Raw genomic sequence first — 19,912 nt, forward strand, 5'->3', positions numbered from 1 at the left:
ATTTTATCTGCGGTTCCTTTAACCCATTCTGCACTGTACTGTCCAAGTTTAAGCATGTGCTTCGGCAGCTGCTTGCAAAAATGCATAATGGAGTAACCTCTTCCATTTTTAACCTTTCACTTTTCTCTTTGCAAACACTTACTTAATTTTCAATCACAATATATATATTTTTTAAATAGGTCTCAATCAAAATACTTAAGAGCGAGCACCAATCGTCGCAGGCTCCAATCCCGTCAAAACACAATATTTTACTTTAATCTTGCTAAAAAACAACCATCAAAATACAATTTTAAAACAATCAATTTCTGTGTCTCAACTTCAGGCTTCTCTATTGCATAACATTTTTTCTTTCAACTCTGACGTCCTCACTCCTTTCAATCACATAAAAAAAACAGACAAACTTGACCGGCCACATATACTGTTAATGATTTTCTTCTTAAGACTCATCTTGCCCTCTAAAATCTGCTCCGGTTGGAACTTAAACCTATCTCTTTCTGGATCGTCTTTAATCGATCCCGTCTCCTACGTCATCCACTCATGGGACTCTAGATAAAGGTTTCTGCTAGCACTCTTTAAAGTCTAGGAACAGGGCGTATTCTCTTATCTTGGCCTCACTCACGATTATTCCTCTTTATATATTGCTCTGCCACACTCGAGTCAATATCTTGTTTCCCATATACATATATATTACACTCTTACTCTTGCATTATATTTTATCCCACCGCCCTCTGTTACTCTGTTATTTCCTATACATGTATCTTTTTGCCACACTCTTTGGTCTATTTACTCAACGTTCACATGTTTTTCTTCTTCGGACCATCAGCGCCTTCGTTACCACCTCTTCAAGCTGCATCTCATAGATATGGGAGGGGTTTCTATCTGAAAATAGGTGTCCCGTCAAACCGTCCCTTGCAAGGAGTTTATACTATCTACGGGGAGCTTCACGTCCTGTCAGCCGAATGGCAAAGGTCGTGCGATATTGCTGAGACTCTTAAGTTACTTATGTCGACTGCCGATGGTTATCTTATCAAACCATCCTCTGCTACCAAGTGAGCTGTGTGTTCTCTCAGACAGCCCATTAAGATGAGTAGCAATACCCAGGAGATAGATGGGGATGCAGATTGTATTCATACATCAATAATCAAGACGACACAAATAGCTTGGCAAAGTTCGTCTGTTTTAATGTCAAGTATCTAAAACGGGGAGTACAACGAACATCAGCAATCGCTCGATACTCGGACTCTACTTACTTCATAAAAAAACTGGGCTTTTATACCCCTAATTGGTCATCATTGACGTTTTGACCTGCGTCATTACCAACGTCAGCCTATGTGGCAAACTACACAAACCTAACAGAGGGTGTGATTGGGTCTAAGTGAGGTTCTAAGTATAAACTCTGTATCTGTACGGAGTAACGAAAGACGGTGGTAGGATAATTAACATCAGGGGGGGCAACTAAGGCCCCCCTTTAAAATGGCCACTATGAACGTCACTAAATGTACAATGTCCCATTGGCTACACAAGCTATAGGACCCCCAACTACGTTGTCCCCTACAATTGGTTCGCTTCTAACCCCCGTCAGTACGTTTCCACCTATGTGTAGCAGCACGCATACTGAACAACCAGGTGCAGGTGAGCCCGTTTTAGCACCAGCTTCCTACCAATTAGCATATCATCCATCATCACCTCAATGGTCCAGTGTCAATTAGTGTTTGAAGTTTGGCCTTGTGTCTGTACTGTGTTCTGAGAATTTTTAGGGAGTGTGGGTACCAGCCGGCCTTTGTGCGTAGGTGTGACCATCTTCTCTGTCCAACTTCCCTTTACCACGTGATTGGACACCATGAAATCAAGCTTTTCATGTATTTGATTTTATTTTTCAATAGTCCTCTGACGTCTTTTGTTTTTGCTTGGCCTCTCTGAACAGGAGCCTCTGTTCTTTCCCTTTAATTGTATCCAATGTCGGCCAATTCCAGTTTGATAAGACCTTGGCTTTCTTGGCTCAGTCAATTCATTAACTGAACTTTTATTCTGTTTAAATTCAATTGCTTTTCTTAACTGCGACACTGAAATGAGGTCTTCTTGCTTTGTTCAGTACTGCTTATATGCGTAGTGGACACATCCATCCTTCACTTGTCCATATGTATCTATATATATGTATATGTTGGCACTTGCCGCGTACTCACTGTTCAAAAGCATTGTGGCTAGCTTCATTGCATCTGTACACGTACAAACTAACTAAGTATCTTCATCAGGTCTGGCATAAGTTTCTTCATCTTGATCCCAAGATGTCACTTATCCTTGGTACTTCTTGATGGTTTAAAAATCGTCTGCATCCTCTGGTCTGTTTCTCTTTTATGGGTGTCCATTCAATTTTGTATGAGGTCACCATTCATCTTTGCCTTTTAGTTTCTCTGCTTCTTCAGGAATCTCGTTCAAATGGCCATCATATTGTCGTGTTTGCAGGCAGGGTTTCCTCAATGGGTACTTTACCTCGCATATTCTCTTAGGTATAGGTACTCTTATTGGTACTGCACAGAGTCCACTCTCTTCTCTTTGCTGGTTTAACTGTTCAGTATACGTCGCATACTTTGGTTCAAATTTTTCAGGTAATGTAGGCAGGGCAGTTGGAGTGGGGGTATTTGGCTCATCCGCTACAAGATGTTTATTTATTTTTACATTTATAGAGCGCACAAAGCCCAAGGGCATCCAGGCGCTGTGACATAAGGATTGACAGTTAGGGTCTGGCAGAATTGCCCTGCTCCTGGGGTGGAGATCGTCTGTTGAGGTTAGGTGAACAGCAATGTTTTTAGAGCTTTCCCAAATGTTCTGCTCGCAAGGTGGGCAGGAGAAGTTTCCAGTGCTTGGCTACAACGGCCAGGGAGCTAGAGCCACCAGCTTTGGCATGTTTAAATTTGGCCTGGGTGACTCAGTGGGCATAGGCAGACCTGGTTGGTTTGGAGAAAGATGCTTTAGTAAATTGTCCCTTTGCAGTCAGGGACTGTGCTATGACTGCATTTGCGGCTTCTATGCAACAAACTTTCTTGATGAAGTTTCTATGCTTTTGGACCAAAGCATTAAAGCTGCCCCAGACCGAAGAATCATTGGGCCTCATTACGAGTCCGGCGTTAACTGAGGCGGTAAAACCACCTGGTTAACGCCGGACTCGTATTACCATTCCGCCTCTGTGATTCCCGGAATTACCGGGGCATTACAACCCCGGTTTTCCGGGAATCACGGAGGCGGAATGGTGTAAATCCCCATTCCCATTGAGTCCTATGGGACTCGATGGAAATGGGGATCATGGAAACACCGGCAGCATCTCGTAATGCTGCCGGTGTTTCCTTGTCTGCCTGCATGCGGGAGGTGTTAAACCCGCCAGGTCAGACCTGGCGGGAACATCACCTCCCGCCTGCAGGGGTCGGACTCAGGTGGTCCGGAAACAACGGTGGCGGCGGGTTTACCGCCACCGATATTTCCGGACCGCCTGGGTCGTAATGAGGCCCATTGTCACAGACCTTTTGCCATTCTAATATTCATCAATTCAAGGGTAAAAAGCTATATCTGCAGGTAGGTCAGAGGAGGTGGCACCATATTATAATTATAATTATTCTTTTATTACACGCTTAATACGAGCGAGAGGTTTCTAAGCGCGGAATCGGGATTTGAACCTTTGTTGCGCTGCTTTATCTTGCTTCCAAGACAAACGCGTTTCCCCTGGGATATCCTTCCTCCTCGTTGTGAAGCTTCCCTTTTATTTTTATTTTCCTGACATTAGTAGCGAGTACCAGTGGAACATCTTTAGAGTCCTCCTTTCAAAGGGGCCTATTCCTATAAGGATCAATGAAATGCCATAAACTTCTGAATGCTCCAGGTGTGAGCGTGCTGGGCTAGTGGCCATAAGCAGCCTTCAGGCAGCTTCTTCTCTAGTAAACGGTTTGCAAAGCAGGTGAAAATAAAAGCATGGGTGGCAATTGGAGGTTGCCAGGGGTAGCTTCCGCACATTTTTCAGGCATCTTGGCCCAGTCCAATGCCCCTCCCCTCAGCCTGGACCAAGCACACAGCGCAAAGCAGAGCTGATTTATGAACAGTGGCGCTGAGTTCAGAATGAAAGCTCAGCAGAGGAGAAAGCAAGCAATGTTCCTGCACCTGCTGTCTTGCAACAGCAGAGTTTTCTGTGTAGTGGTACTATGTGCATGCGAGTGAGTGCAGGGAGAGATCAAGTTGCCTGAGAGATAAATGTGCAGTGGGAGGGATAGTAGAGAAAGGTGGATGAGAGTGGTTTAGTGGGGTTGAGCGCCAGGGACCAAGGTTGAAGAGGTGCATGGGATACAGAAGTTGAGAGGGGTGCCTGTGGAAAAGTGGTGCATTGCGCATGTGAGTGGAATGCAGGGGGGAGTTTGAGAGAGGTGAATGGGGAGAGAGTGGTTTAGTTGTGAATGATCCTGCGAAGTACAATAAAGAAATCAAGAGAATGGTTGAACATATCCTGGCACAGGGTTATAAAACCGATGAGATAAAAGCTGCAATGGAACGACTGAAGGATCCACCATATGCAGGCCTCAAACCCCCAGGGACCAAAGACAAGACCAGCACACCTTTGGTTTATGTATCCTGCTACTCTCTTCAGAGTAATCACATAAAATCAACCATTAAGAAAAATTGAGGAACTTTAACCAGTGATTCAAGGGCTGACATTTATTTTCAGAACTACCAATATTTGCCTATAAAAGGAACGCAAACTTTACAGATCGCCTAGTTCAAACCAGACCAACCAATAGACCACCTGAAACATCAAGGCACATTCCCTTGTCTTCACTGCAGTAATTGTGGCTTTGTGACAAAAGGAGACACAATCAATCATCCATGTAGAGGTGAAAAAATCAAGATCCACAATTTCGCCACATGCAATACATTGAACATCATCTATAATATCAAATGCCGGTGTGGCATATACTACGTTGGACAATCCAAACGCCAAGGAAAAGTAATGTGGTATAAGCACAGGTCATGCATTAGGACTAACAATGCAAATTCGGCAGTAGCACGCCACTGGAATGAGAAGAAACAAAATATCAGCCAGATACGGTTCCAAATAGTGGATGTGGTCACGAAACGGAACACACAAGAAAACCTAACCATATGTCTAGACCAAAGGGAAACCTACTGGATAGACTGCCTCGATTCCCTGGCTGCAGGTGGAATCAACAAAGATATAAACTATATGTGTTACTTATAACAACCACTGAAATTTTGCACCAACTACTACCGCATACGCGCACAAGACCCAATACCAAAATGAAGTTGGAACGCACTTCCAGACCTAATGGATGCGGTGGATCCAACCCAAATCTTCATGTGACCAACTGTAGAGGTGCTGAACATCGCATATTAACCTGAAGAAGACATACAGAATTTCCATATACTGAACCCACTCGTGCAACAATTGCACTATCTAACTGCATTATTTGTAACCTGTGCAACTATTGCACCATCCAGCTGCATTATTCATAATATGCGTACCCATTGTCTGCTCACCACCTGTGGACCAATATGCTATCCATTTTACATACTATTGTTCAACTAATCGCAACACATTGCATCCATGTATTACCTATATTATGCTTTTTGATTATCCAGCTACTGCGTTCATGCTATTGCCAGAACGCATGAAGTCTTTTTCTGATGCTTGTTAATCTGCTTAGAATCACATGCTGTGCATATGATCCGACATCCAGTGATAACCGCAGAGTATTGCATCTTGTCTTTCGTGGACCGAAAGGGGACGTTAGCACATGCGTGTCTGTAACACTATCCCTATTGTGACGTGTAGTGTACCTAAAATCCCTCACGCGCCGAGGTCCTCAGATAGTTTTTTTCCACCCAGATAACTGGTCGCCCTATAGCGGAGCTCTTACATAAGAGACACTGTTTATCTTTATACCGACTTTGTCGGTTATTCAACCTTAAGTCACTTCAACAGCGATTAAGAACTTCAACGAAGACTGCAGGGACCCTTTAAGGCCTGGCGCAAGTCCCGCTTCAGGAACAACAACCGGCGACAGGGGCGTGCTAAAACCACATCACACTAAGCACACAACCCCACCACCGATTTCAGTGGGTACGTTGAAAAAGGTGAGAGCGCCAACAGGGGCATCGAAAATTTTGGTGGTTTCCCTTTATCGGGTAGATGAGCAGCCTTCCCCCGCATCCACAGCAGCGTCTTGCGACTGGGCACTCCAAAAACAAGGGCGCTACCCCTAAATCGGGTTTACACGTTGAAGCGCGGGCATCCAACGGTCCCTAAAGGCCTGGTAGGCCCAAAACCTACTACTAAGCCTCCAGGTGAAAAATCTACCGCTAGGCCCTCTAACGCCGCGGTAGGCGGTAAATCTACTGATAGACAGTCGGACCCGTTAACTCACGCCGATTCGGCGGATATTGAAGACAGTATTGCGAGAAATACTTCGGCAGTTGGGCTGGTACCTACTCCGTCAAAACGCATGGGGCAGGCCGCAGACAAGTCTAAAGATGCACCATGGTTCCCCGATACGCGCAAAACCTACGAGGACAGTCAGGAGCCTCTGTCCAACACCCTTCGAGACAAATTTCGACGCCAAGGGGCAGAAGACAGCGTTTTTCCACCTTTAGGCACTTCTGGTTCCTCTATGTGGACAAGGGAGAAATTTGAAGGGTGCATGGACAGCTTGAAAAAATAATCTCTTTTTCTGAACATCCTTCCCCTAAGAGATCTCGTGGAGATCCTCTTTTTAGATCAGCTTCGCATCTCCAAGAAGATCCTGACTCTCAACCCTCGGTCTCTTTCCACCATGAAGTGGTGGTCCAAATGGACACCTATCAGGACATCTACAGCGAAGAAGAAGACCCTTCTTCCTGCAGGACTACACTGAGGACCAGGCGGATGCCATGGACAACTGTCAGGAAATCCGGCAAGTGGAAACGGAGCCATGGACGCTCCCCATGCAAGATCTGGACACTGATGTTCTATGCCTTGATTCTCCTCCATCCACCCCGGCTCGCCAGGCCTCACCCGTAGATGACCAAATGGCCTTCAATGCCATATTAAGGAAGGCAGCAGATCACTTTCACATCACTACTCAAGAGGCGGTACCCGAACAAGACTTTGTGGAGGACATTCTCAAGGAGAAACCCCCCTCAAGCCAAGCCATTCCCCTCCTTAATTCTGTTAAAAGAAGATTGGCCCCCTCCCTGGTGACGCCAGCACAGACCCGGGCATTGAACTCAAGAGTGGAAAAGCTATTTCGGCCAGCTCCTTCGGACCCTCAATATATTAAAGGCCACGCCACTCCGACTCCTTGGTAGTGACTACCACCCAGAAACGGGCAGGAGTACCCCTTGCTACGGGGGAGGCACCTCCGGATGAAGAATCCTAGAGGTTGTACGCCCTAGGTAAGCGTGTTACCTCGGTGGCTGCATACACCACACGCATAGCGAATAACACCACGATGCTGGTGAGTTATGCAGACGCACAATGGAATCTGGTACAGGAAGGTCTCCAGGAGGTTCCTGAACCTGTTAGGTCCAGGCTTCTCACCATTGTGGCCAAAGGCAGGCAAGTAAACTAGAATATAATAAAGAACACTCTGGAGACTGCTGAGACAGCAGGCAGGCTTCTGGCCCAAGGTACTTTACTCAAGCAGCACGCTTGGCTTCGTAACTCGGGGTTTAAGCCTGAAACACAGGCCACTCTTATCAACAAACCCATAGAAGAGACCAATCTCTTTGGGAAAGCGGTCGACGATGCCCTGGAGACGGCCAAAAAAGAGCATGAGACTTCTTAAGTCCTTGCAACAGATAACTCAGAAACCTTCCCCACAAAGGGGAGGTGGTTCTCGTCGGTCCTTTCCAGTACAGTCCTGTGCAAGTCAGAACAACTACAGCACGGGAAACTATAACTCTGGATAAACATCAGGAAGCCCCGCCTACTTCCCACCAAGGGGTCAGCGACGCAGCAGAGGTAGAGTTCCCAATCCCAGAGGAGCCGGAGCCTCTGGTCAGAAATGACCACCAGATCCAGGTCCCCTCCCATGTCACCCCGGTCGGGGGGCATTTAACATCTTTCCTCATGGGAGGGGATAACTTCAAACCAGTGGGTTATAAAGACGGTCGCCCGCGGGTACTGCATGGAATTCGCGACTACAACAGTTCAGACCACCACGCTCACAGTGCCTCTCACCGGACTATCTGCAGATCCTGAATCAAAAGGTGGAAGCGCTGCTGGGAAAGGACGACATAGAAGCCGTCCCTATTCTTCAGTTAACAAGGGTATTTAGTCAGTGTACTTCCTTGTACCCAAAAAAGACCTCACCATGCACCCTGTTCTACACCTGCGCCCAGCGAACAAATGTATAAAACCTCAAAAGTTTCGTATGGTACCGCTAGAGGAGGTGATCCCACTGTTGAAACAAGGGGACCACATGGCAACATTGGACATGAAAGATGCATACTTTCATAATTCAATGTTGCCAGCGCACAGGAAATATCTAAGTTTCAGGATAGAGGACAGGCACTACCAATTCAAAGTGCTCCCCTTCGGCATGCCTCGGCGCCAAGGGTGTTTACAAAGGTCCTGGCGGCAGCACACATGCGCAGCCTGCACAGACTGTCCATCCCGTTTTACCCTTACCCCGACGACTGGCTCATAACAGGGGACTCTTGCGACACAAGCTTTTAAAACACCCAGAAGACCGTAGACCTTCTGTTCAGTCTGGGATTCTCCATCAACGAGAAAACATCCAGTCTAGTCCCCAGTCAAGTAAAACAATTTCTGGGGGCTCTAATCCGGACGAAGGACGGCCTCGCCTTCCCCTCCAACGAGAGGGTTCAGAACATGCTTTTTCAGATGCCTCAATATGTAGCCAATCGGGAGGTGACAGTACGCAAAGCCATGCGCTTGTTAGGTATGATGGCGTCATGCATTTACTTAGTTCACCCCGCGAGGCTGCGCATGCTTCCCATGCAAGATTGGCTCAACAGCCAGTGGTGTCAGGCGGGCGGACAATTGGAAGATCTGGTAGTTGTCTCGCCAGCCCTTGTTCTCGCTGTGCAGTGGTGGTCGAGGGAAAACCTCTTGAAGGGGAAAACCTTCACCACCCCTGCAGTGGAAGCCACTCTCACGACAGACTCATCTCTCACATGGTGGGGGGCTCACCTGCTTCAGCAGACAGAGCATGGAGTGTGGTCCCCACAAGTAGCATCCAACCATATAAATCTACTGGAGATATTAGCGGTGTTCAAGGCATTGAAAGCCTTTCAAACGCAACTACAAAGGAAGACAGTGTTGGTTCTGAGAGACAACACCACAGCCATGTATTAACTGAACAAACAAGGGGGCACACACTCTCCAGGGCTATCCAAGCTGTCCCAAAACATTTGGATGTGGGCTCTCAAACACAAGATGTTTCTGTTGTCCCAACACGTTCCAGGGGAACTCAATCTTCTGGCAGACGTGCTCAGCAGAGATTTCCCATTGCCCATAGAATACGAATGGTGTCTACACAGAGACATCATGTCCAATGTCTTTGCAGAATGGGGCTTCCCAGAGATTGACTTGTTCGCAACTCAGAACGCCCAATGCCAAGACTACACCTCCAGGTACCCCCAGAACCGCTCCAAGGGGAACGGTCTCTGAATAACATCAGGGAAATGTATTTACACTTCCCCCCCCCCCCCCGGCTCCCCTACTCAACAAGATAGTGCACAAGATGCACCAGGAACCAGTCACCATGATATTGGTAGCCCCCATGTGGGCCCGCCAACCCTAGTTCGCTCATCTAATGGAAATGTCCCTCTCCCCACCAGTAAAACTACCCTGCCTGTACATGTTGTCTCAGGACAGGGGGGGGAGACCCTACACCCATGACCACAAACTCTGAACTTAGCGGCATGGCTCTTGAGGTCATAGAGTTAGGACTCCTCCTTCAGCTCCCCAGAGATGCAAGGACATTCTCAGGGAGGCTACAAAACCTAACACCTGCTATTGCGATTCCAGCAAATGGAAACGGTTTGTTAACTGGTGTAATACCTAGGGCGTCAATCCCATTGATTGCTCACCCACACACATTGTGCTGTACCTAACCCATTTGTTGGACACAGGGTTGGTCTTCAATTCCCTAAAAGTTAATCTTGCTGCTCTTTCAGCCTACACCACGTCACAAAATAATTTGTCATGGTGGAACATACTGGTGATTAAAGATCTTATGCAAGGGGTTAAGAGGATTTATCCTCCCATTTCTCACCCAGCTCCTGGATGGGATCTAAATGTGGTTTTAACCAGACTCATGGGGATCTCCCTTTCAGCCAATGCATAAAGCAAGTCTAAAAGACCTAACTAATGGCTATCACTTCTATTAGAAGGGTTAGCGAACTACAGGCCCTTTCTGTTCTAGACCCTTTTGTTACAGTCCACAGGGATAAGGTAGTTCTGCGCACTCACCTCAGATTTTCACCTAAATTCATCTCGAAGTTCCATGTGAACCAATCGATCGAACTACCTACCTTTTTCCAGAATCCCACTAGCATGGCCGAAAGATGCCTACACACACTAGATGTGAGCAGGGCAATCATGTTATACCTAGAAAGAATGAAACCACTGAGGAAAACAAACCAATTTTTTGTTTCAGTGGCAGCTGGTAGAGAAGGAGATTCTGTCTCTAAATCAGCTATCTCAAGGTGGATTGTCAGATGCATCACAATATGTTTCTCTCTTGTTAAGAGAGAACTGCCCTTCAAGCCTAGAGCACACTCTACTCGGGGCACTGCGGCTTCCATAGCATTCATTGCAAATGTTCCCCTAGAGTCCATTTGCAAAGCGGCAACCTGGAGTTCTATACACACCTTTACAAAATAATATTGCCTAGACAGTCATTCTAGGTCTGATTCTCAGGTGGGACAAGCAGTAGTAAGACATCTTTTCTCTACTGTTCCTTTTCACAACCCGCCTCCAACTCCGGGTACTGCTCACTAGTCTATGCACAGCATGTGATTCTAAGCAGATTAACCAGCATCAGAAGACGTGCATTACTCACCGTAATAGCATTTCTGATGATTGTATCTGCTTAGATTCACATGCGCCCTCCCTACCTCCCCGCTCGGGGTGGATGGAAAATAGACGTCTTTCTACTTTCTCTCTTCATGTACTCACTCACATTGGCCTTGCGCTCCCTCATGGCAGAAAACATACAATCGGAGGGACCTCGACGCGTGAGGGATTTTGGGTACACTACATGTCACGATAGGGATAGTGTTACAGACACGCCTATGCCGACGTCCCCTTTTGGTCCCCGAAAGACTAGATGCAATACTCCGCGGTTACCACTGGATGTCGGACCATATGCACAGCATGTGAATCTAAGCAGATACAATGATCAGAAATGCTATTACGGTGAGTAATGCATGTCATTTACACCAACCCATTACATAACACACAACGGGCCTCATTACGAATGTGGCGGAAAGGCAACAATGGCGCTGATAGTGCTACCGGCGCCGTTGTTACCTCTCCGACACATTATGAGTTCTGCTTGCCGGTGCCGGACTGCACGCGTGGTCTGACCAGGCGTGCAAACCGGCACCCGTGAGCAGAACTCGTGATTGCACCGGCACTGTTATTGTTATTACAGGCATGTTATATGCCTATGAGGCAGAATGGGAATCGGGAGGCCAGGCATACCGGCACCAGTGAATGGGCAATTACCGGCCCATTCATTCATCTCGTAATGGGCCTGCCGGTAATGGTCCATTTGCGGGTGCCGGGCTGGTAACTAGTTTGCCGGTAGCTGTGCCCTTAAAAAGGGCACGGCTACCGCCAAACTCATAATGAGGCCCAATGAGAACGCATCCGTTCTTGCATAGCAACACAAGGTCGCCTTCCCGTTGCCCCTGGAGATGGTGCCGGAGGGACGCAAGGTGCATGGGACGTCACTGCGTCTTCTGGCAGAGGGCGTCTCATCGCCTAGCAACAGCAACCACAGAACACCATAGATAATTTTTGGACAGACATGCACGCTGGATACCGTCCAGCCGGAGCACGTCCACGTATCCAATCCAGGTAGGACTAATGCCTCAGACCTTCCGAATTTCCCCACCAACATTATCTTTTTCCATGTAAGCGTTGTAAAACCTATGGTTCACTTTCAGGTGAATAACCCTGAATACACCGATCACAGGTAACATCCCGACTTTAAAGCTTTCACATTGACACATCACTCTCCACAATGCCAGGAACCTAAAACTGTGTTCACGTATTTATTTCAACGTAAGGCTGTGCCTTATTAATTTCCGTTAAACCGCACGGCCTTCCAGTCAGGTAATTACCATGCGTCAATCATCGGGGAAATGCCCTTGAATTAAGCACTCGTATCATGATTGATTTCCAAAGCGCATGCACTTAACTTTTTTCCTATTGTGTTCTCTTTCTTTTTGTTCGATCCAAACCTGGTAAGTAAAACACATGTGTTCCTTTTTATTGTTTGATTGTTGTATATTCTGTGATTCTGAGATACTGGTACCATTGACTGTTACTCAATTTAGTGTCCTAGCCCTGAAGACGGATTTAATCCAAAATGCATTGGTATAAAATAATAGTGACACTTGATCTCTGGATACACTTTTGCCTTTTCGTGCAATAAAAAAACGGAACATTTTCTATAAACTCTTGTCTTGATATTTGAAACACAAGAATCAAATAAAGGGGAAAATCAGTAGCAGCTTCTCATAAGAGCACGGCGTGAGCACACCTTGGACTAGATCTTCTCTAGTTCCATTTCTTCAGTGAATGTATGCAACCATATGCCGATGCCCTAGCGTGGGCTCCGATTACTTTATCAACACATACGAAAATACCGGATTCAATTGAAAGTAGTGCCCACCCAAATGTTCCCTGATTCGTGCTGGGCTAGTGGCCATAAGCAGCCTTCAGGCAGCTTCTTCTCCAGTAAGCGGTTTGCAAAGCAGGTGAAAATAAAAGCATGGATGGCAATTGGAGTTTGCCAGAGGTAGCAGGGTGGCCCCTGGTCGCAAAGGCAGTGTCAAGGATACTGCTCCCTCATACATTTCCATAGGCATCTCTTACCCGTATGGTGGACTGCAAAAATGCACTTTCAGCATCCTGTGCAGGCTCGCACCAGACTGGAAGGTAATATAGCTGAACTGCATATGTTTTAAAGTGATTGAGTCAGTCTACTGGAAACATTTCATGCTGGACTGATTGGATTTTTTTTTTATACAAAGCATCTGTATTTGTGCCCATTCTTCAGGCAGCTTGGCCCGGCCCAATGCCCCTCGCCTCAGCCTGGGCCAAGCACACGGTGCAAAGCAGAGCTGAGTTATGAACAGTGGCGCTGAGTTCAGAATGAAAGCTCAGCAGAGGGCAAAGCAAACAAGGTTCCTGCAGCTGCTGTCTTGTAACAGCAGAGATGTCTGTGTAGTGGTACTATGTGCATGCGAGATGATTGCAGGGAGAGATCAAGTTGCCTGAGAGAGATAAACATTTGCAGTGGGAGGGATAGGAATATAGAAAGGTGGATGAGGAGAGTGGTTTAGTGGGCTTGAGCGACAGGGGCCGAGGTTAAAGAGGTGCATGGGACACAGAAGTTGAGAGGGGTGCCTGTGGAAAAGTGGTGCATTGCGCAATGTGAGTGGATTGGAGGGGGGAGTTTGAGAGAGGGGAATAAGGGGGGGGGTGATTTAGTTAATAATGGGTCAGTGAGGGTAAAGAGATGCTGGTAGTCATTGGGGCCATGAGAGAGAGGTGCACTGGGGCAGATTGGAGTATTGTGCATGTGAGACCGATGTGTGCAAAAGATGGCTGGTGTTTAGAGGAAGGGAAGATTCTGCATTGGGACAGATGTGGATTGGGAATGGGTGGTGCACTTCATTGTGTTTGTGAGAGCAATGAGTAGGGGGATGGATGCAGACACGTTGGAGAGAGGTGGATAGGGAAGAGTGTGTCATAAAAGGAGAGTGGCTTAAAGAGAGAAAAGTGTAGGCCCAGGGAGAGAGGGTGGTATGAGACGGATGCGCATGGGAAGATAGTGGTGCAGAAAGAGAGAGCTGGCGTAGAGCAATTGATATGCATGCATAGAAAGGAGAGTATGGGTAGTGAGAGAAAGAATGCTGCAGGTGATAATGCAGTGTTTTGTTTTTTTTAAAAGCACATGGTTTTGCCGACCTGTTAGATGTTACCTTTTATAAAGGTAACACTTTTTTGTCTGCTAGCTTTCAAGACCACAAGGGTCCCTTCCACAGCAATAATAGTTTTGTTTACCTTATAAAAAGTATCATCTTTGCAAGATCATTTGTTCCTTTATTTATTTATTTTTAAACAGCAAGCTGAAAGAGGACACTAAAGCAGAAAAAAAATGTTATTCCATTTAACACCCATACCTTAACTAGTAGGCTGTGTTCACATGCCAGGCAAGAGTAATCTGAGTAATAGTGCTGCCCAAGGAAGAAAGCCTAATGTTGGTATCATCTTTGGAAGATTCTGTGCTTATTTTTGTATTTTTTATTTAAAAACCAAAAGCTACAGTATTCACCTGGCTAACACGATCATGACATTTGTCTAATTAGTACCCGGCGAGGGTCAATGAGCTTGTAACAAGCATGCTCATTGTCCCTCGCCAGGTCGTTACCAGCCCAACAAAGCTTTTGTCGGGCTGGTCATGTCCGCGCCATGGAGAGGGTGAAGGGACTACAGGTAGCCCTTCTCTCCGTTTCCTGGCAGCAATTTTTTTTGTTTACTTTTTTCTATGGCCACCATAGAAAAGGAGAACGTGGCCATCTTTTTTGTTGACTTTTTAATGCGTTTTTCAATGGCCCATGGAAAGGGAGATGGGACATCAGCGCAGCCTAGGGGTAGTGGTATAAAGAGGCAGGAGTAGATAGCACTTTCTCTGTCCTCCCTTTATCTCCCAACTGCTGAGTAGTCCTAAAGTTATAATCGTTTCATAAATGCACACTGTTCTCCTAGAGATATGACATGTGGTAACTAGTTGCTTCTGCCTTTCTCATCCTTGAAACTATTCAGAACATTTTATCACTGAGGAGCATTATACATGTCCGTCACACAGACTATTATTCTTGTGGGTGGCCTGCTCCACCCCACCCCGTCTCCTCTCGTGCTACAAAATATTGCTTGGGCAGAGTCCAGTTCTAACTATTGTTAAGCATTCCAAGCCCCCTCTTGTCTATTTGCAATATTTTTAACAACAGACATATTTATTGAAGAAAAGAGGTTGGATAAAAGCCTTTCTGTCCCTATACTATAGAGTGTTTCCCTTGCTAGAAAACTAAAACTAAAGATCAGTCTTAGTCTTGTCACCAAAACTAGGAAAACTGTCCTTGTGTCCAAAACGTATCTGACCCTAATACTAAAACAATTGATCAAAGTTGTAAGGCAAATATGTCTGTTTTGAATTAGTAAAAAGTGTGTAAAAATCAAAAATGTGAAAATTCAACTAACAATAATTGAATCCAGGAGGTGCTTCCCTTCCCCTGGATTGTTCCAGGTAGAATAGTAAGGTATTCCTTTCAACCAAGGATCTCTTAAGAGTGGCGGAAATGGCTCTTTCACACAACACTTTCTTCAGGATGTCAACAATGTCTTTTGAAAGAATATCAAAAGTGTCTTTTTTTCCACCGTAGCTTCCTATGATATAGATCTCTGGTATACTCCCCTGCCAGGAATCTCCCTCTGGATTTTGCAGATTCCCTGGTATACACCCCTGCCAGGTATCTTTCTCCTAAAGGCCCAATGCCTGATGTGCCTCTCCTACCAGGACTGCCCACAATGTTCTCTTTAAGTATAACCCAGATGCACTCCTTCACTGTTTATACTGCTTTGATTTTAGATGCTACTTGTTCCAACTTTCCCATAGTGACATCTCATATATGGTGACTTGTACAAGTTCTGTCTGTTAACTTCTTCACTGTTAGTCATTTTCTTGTGGCAATGTTTGTTCCAATTTTACCCAAATTAATATTTCATATATGGAGACTTGGACATATATTGCCTTTCAACTTCCTCATTACTGTTCATTTGCTGGCGATATTTACTCCAACTTTCCCCATATTGACTTCTCTTTTATGAGGACTTGTGTAAATCTTGCTTTTTCCAATTAGCTTGGTCGGTATTCAAAACAGATCTTTGATTGTCCGTTTCTGTGTGGGTACGCCCTGGGACCCCCCACTCTTATGGGCAGACTCAACAGTGTTTGCTGGCGCTTCGGACCCTTGATAAAATGTTGTAGAGTTGCTTTTGCTTTAGGAATGTTTCCCCTGCTCGGCAGACCCTCACCTGGTTCCCTTTCTGGCTTTGCGTTCTCCTGCCAGCAGAACTGCTGCTTTCCCAGGAGGCCTTTGCCCCTGCAACCTCGCTGTTTTTGCCGGTGGTGCAGCGGTCCCCTCAGAGCACCGACGGTGCTTCTTTGTCTCCCGCCTCCCAGGTAATTTAGGCCTGCAAGTGGTTGCTTGTTAGAGCCTGTCTATTTTAGCAAAGTCTTTTACCGTGGGCTGGCGCCTGTTCCAGTTCTGCTTCCGGCTCCATCTGCTCTGCTCTCTCATCTCCGCCTGTCAATGGAAGGTATTCCCCAGGTTTAAATGTCCCGCGCAGCTGATATTCATTATAACAACTAGCCCGCACGTTTGGTTTGGGATTTACTTCAACGCACATTCACTCCTTCCTCGTCTCAGTACTTGAGGCTTTGTCGAAGTTGGTGTCCACATCATGTTTAGAGCTTTTAAAGTGCAGTTGTTTTAAATCTTGATTTGAATCAAAAACATTATGGACAGGAGATGTTAAATTACAATTAAGTGTACATGAATTATGGATGGTGTTCTGTTTGGGTTGTTTTTAAAGAAGAGGTTTTTGAGTCTTACAATACGTGATTTTTGAGTTGACAGCATGCCATCAGGAATCTGGGAATTATAGGGTCTTCTTCCTTTGGAATGGAACAATACCACGTCTCTCCTGACGAGGTCACTGCATCTCCCCAAACGCCATCTCCTCTCATGTGATCATCCCTCACAATACCACTGCCAGGGTCAGGACTGGTAGAGGCTGCCTTCCTCTGGCCACATGTGAGGAGATTTTAGGCTGGAGATAAGGGATTACTCCCCATGATTCATCACCACAGCCATTAGATTATTAAGTAAAGTGCAGCAAAATGTTGTATTTTGGATGTTGGGGTGTGAGAGAACTAATGTCAACAAATGTATTTGTGTTTTCAAATCAATAAGGGTAGGCACTACTACCAAAAGGTTTCTCAGTGCTCAAAACTAGTCATCAAGGTTTTAGCAGCATGGTAGCGAAAAAGCAAATGCTACAGAAATAAAAAGAAGAGTCAAATAGAGTATTCAGCATCCTCCTAAACTTCAACAGATTGATGATTTCCCTAATATCTGAGGGGAAGCTATCTAGATCTTAATGCTAATGACCGTGCAGGTTCTCCCAAAGGCCCTTGTTCTATAAAACCTAGAGACCGGAAGAAAAAGACATGACGAAGACCTGAGATGTCTAATAGAACAATACCATGCAAACCACATTCTCATATATAAAGGAGCAGTACCAAGCGAAGGAATCCACTACCTAATCGGATTCACCATTTCTGAGTTTTCTGTTATATTACAAAGCTGTTATACTGCAACAAAGTAGTTGACGAGGTTGATGTATTGTGTCCCATCCAGAGGTATCCAGACCGTAGTTTGTGGAGGAAGAAGAAAAGAGAGTAATAGAGGTAGGAGGAAGAGGGTTCAGATAATACAAATGGGGATTTAAACAGAGACATGACACGTTAAATGGCTAGGGATGATGTTTGTGATATTTTGTGTGCATGTTGATCTAGCCACCTTTGATTGGGAATCCAAAGTACATAATAATACATTCAAAGGTGTCTGTAGGAGCAGTGATTATGTATTTAAAGGCAGTTTTAAGAAGGATACAGAATTATAATCATTGTAGTGTGTGGATGTGTGATGGGTTCTAGATGTGCCCAAGTGAGCCCCTTGAAGAGTGGAGGCTGTTTCTCGTTAGGGAATGATTTTAATTCCTCCACCCAAACAAACTTCAGAATAGTAATAGTGCAACTTCCAAGCCTGGAGGCCAAGAGGGGCCAAATCAAGAATAGAATGTGTGATTGGTGAATGTGAACGAAGAACTTTAGAGGGAACAAGAGCGTGATAGGATTGATGTCCATCTTTATGCGCAAAGTGAAAGCCTGGCATCCTGGTAGACTGAGAGTTAGAGCCTTGGATATTACTTGTGAATTGCTTTAGTGGGTAACAATTTGGTGAAGAAAAATAACTAAAATTACCTAGTAGAATGAGGGCAAGGATGGACAGGGATAGTGGATCTTTGTTGGAACACTGAATTTATTTGGGCGAAATAAAATGGTTGAAATTTGTTTTACTTCCTTTTTTGATGCAAAATCCAGTGGGTGGGAAATCCCTTCACCCTGCTACCCCTTCTATATACCTTCCCCCAACCCACCATCCACATATTTGCGATAAAAATGCAGGAATAAGTGGGGAAAAAAATAAAAATTACAATGTACTTTCAACCACAGTCCTGAGTGCCAATGTAGTGACTTAGCATAAAGCATCTAAATGGTTACTAACACAGTGGAACATAGTAAGACTTATCGCCAAACATGTTAGGCGGTGTAACTATTCGTAGCCATAAGGTAAGGGGAATAACCTTTGAAAATGTAAGCTGCCTGGCAATGTAATGCTGCATGAATGCCTCTGAGTACATATGTCTGTCAATTAAATCGCAGTACTCTGGCCTGCTTGTGGAATCAGACACTTAAGTTAATCCTTCTCTTGCATCCATGCTTTGTTCCAGGAGACAGTGGACGGATTTGAGGACTCTGCTCTCCTGCTGAGGCTCAACATTGATGAGGTCCACTGCAAAGCTGGCAACAAGATCTTCTCTGTCCCACTACGCTGAAGACCTAGCTGGACACCCTTCTACTCCCAAAGGCATTGTCTTTTTTCAGGAGTGACTACATAACATTATTCCTGGGTTTGGCCTTGGCTGTGATCCTTTCTTTTGTGCTGCGGCCATGTGCGACCTTGATGACTGGAGTTGTGCTGCTCTTGGCAGATGCTTTGTGAAAGCAGCGCAGTGATTGACAATGCATGGGTTGATTTTCACGTTGGAACTGACTCATTGGGCCCTTTACTGGGTCGGGTTCAAAAGATTTTGCTTTTTCGATGGGACTTTGCAAGTACAACCTGGAAAGACTGTAAATAGTTTGTAACATAATTAAAAAGCAGATTTATTTTCAAGATCATTGATTTACTTTTCATTTCCGGTTTTTGAACTTTTGTCAAACATGGTAGGAATTTCCTTCTCATGTGATGGCCAGATATGTGTGAGAAGGAATAGCTTCCCAGAAGGTATTACCGGGGGGTGTGGTGTCGGGAAGTGTGGCCAGGCGACGGACTGTACGTATTTTCTGGATGGAAGTGTTTATCTGTTTTTGGCTGATTTACAGTTGTATAATCCCTGGCACTAGAGCACAGGCATGTAATGCTGCATTAGGATCTCCCCAGTCCTCACAGGGGCGAGCAGGCCACCCCCTGACTCCAGGTGATCGCCGTCTCTTAGAAATTCTGGCCAGAAGTACTCAGAGCAGACAGCGCCTGCAAAAGGAAAAAAGTGAACGAAGGAATCATGAAATATGTTATCTGTTAGATTGTTCTGCCACCAATCAGGTCTTAACAAATATTCCTGTGATTGGGGTGGGTCCTGAAATTAATTCCACAGATGCATTGCAAGACAATATCATAGGCTGGACTCCTGACATTGATGTATTGCAAGGTAAGAACATAGTCCTGAAATCTGAGTTACCTCCTAAATCCCCTCTACAAG

At 45.5% G+C, this 19,912-nt stretch overlaps 1 protein-coding gene across 2 annotated transcripts in view; it reads left to right on the forward strand.

The window, feature by feature from the left end:
- USB1 (U6 snRNA biogenesis phosphodiesterase 1) overlaps positions 1 to 19,326 on the forward strand; it is a 304,701-nt gene extending 285,375 nt beyond the window's left edge. Inside the window, exon 7 of one of the 2 annotated variants that reach the window (XM_069654466.1) lies at positions 18,881 to 19,326. In XM_069654466.1, the coding sequence (XP_069510567.1) occupies positions 18,881 to 18,985 (105 nt within the window). In that variant the 3' untranslated portion in view covers positions 18,986 to 19,326. The remainder of the gene's footprint in view (positions 1 to 18,880) is intronic. The other variant, XM_069654474.1, reaches the window with a different exon arrangement.
- The last annotated feature ends 586 nt before the right edge of the window (positions 19,327 to 19,912 follow it).

The sequence above is a fragment of the Ambystoma mexicanum genome, chromosome 1p, assembly GCF_040938575.1.
Source record: "Ambystoma mexicanum isolate Mex_15411 chromosome 1p, UKY_AmexF1_1, whole genome shotgun sequence".
In the NCBI taxonomy this organism is placed as follows: Eukaryota; Metazoa; Chordata; class Amphibia; order Caudata; family Ambystomatidae; genus Ambystoma; species Ambystoma mexicanum.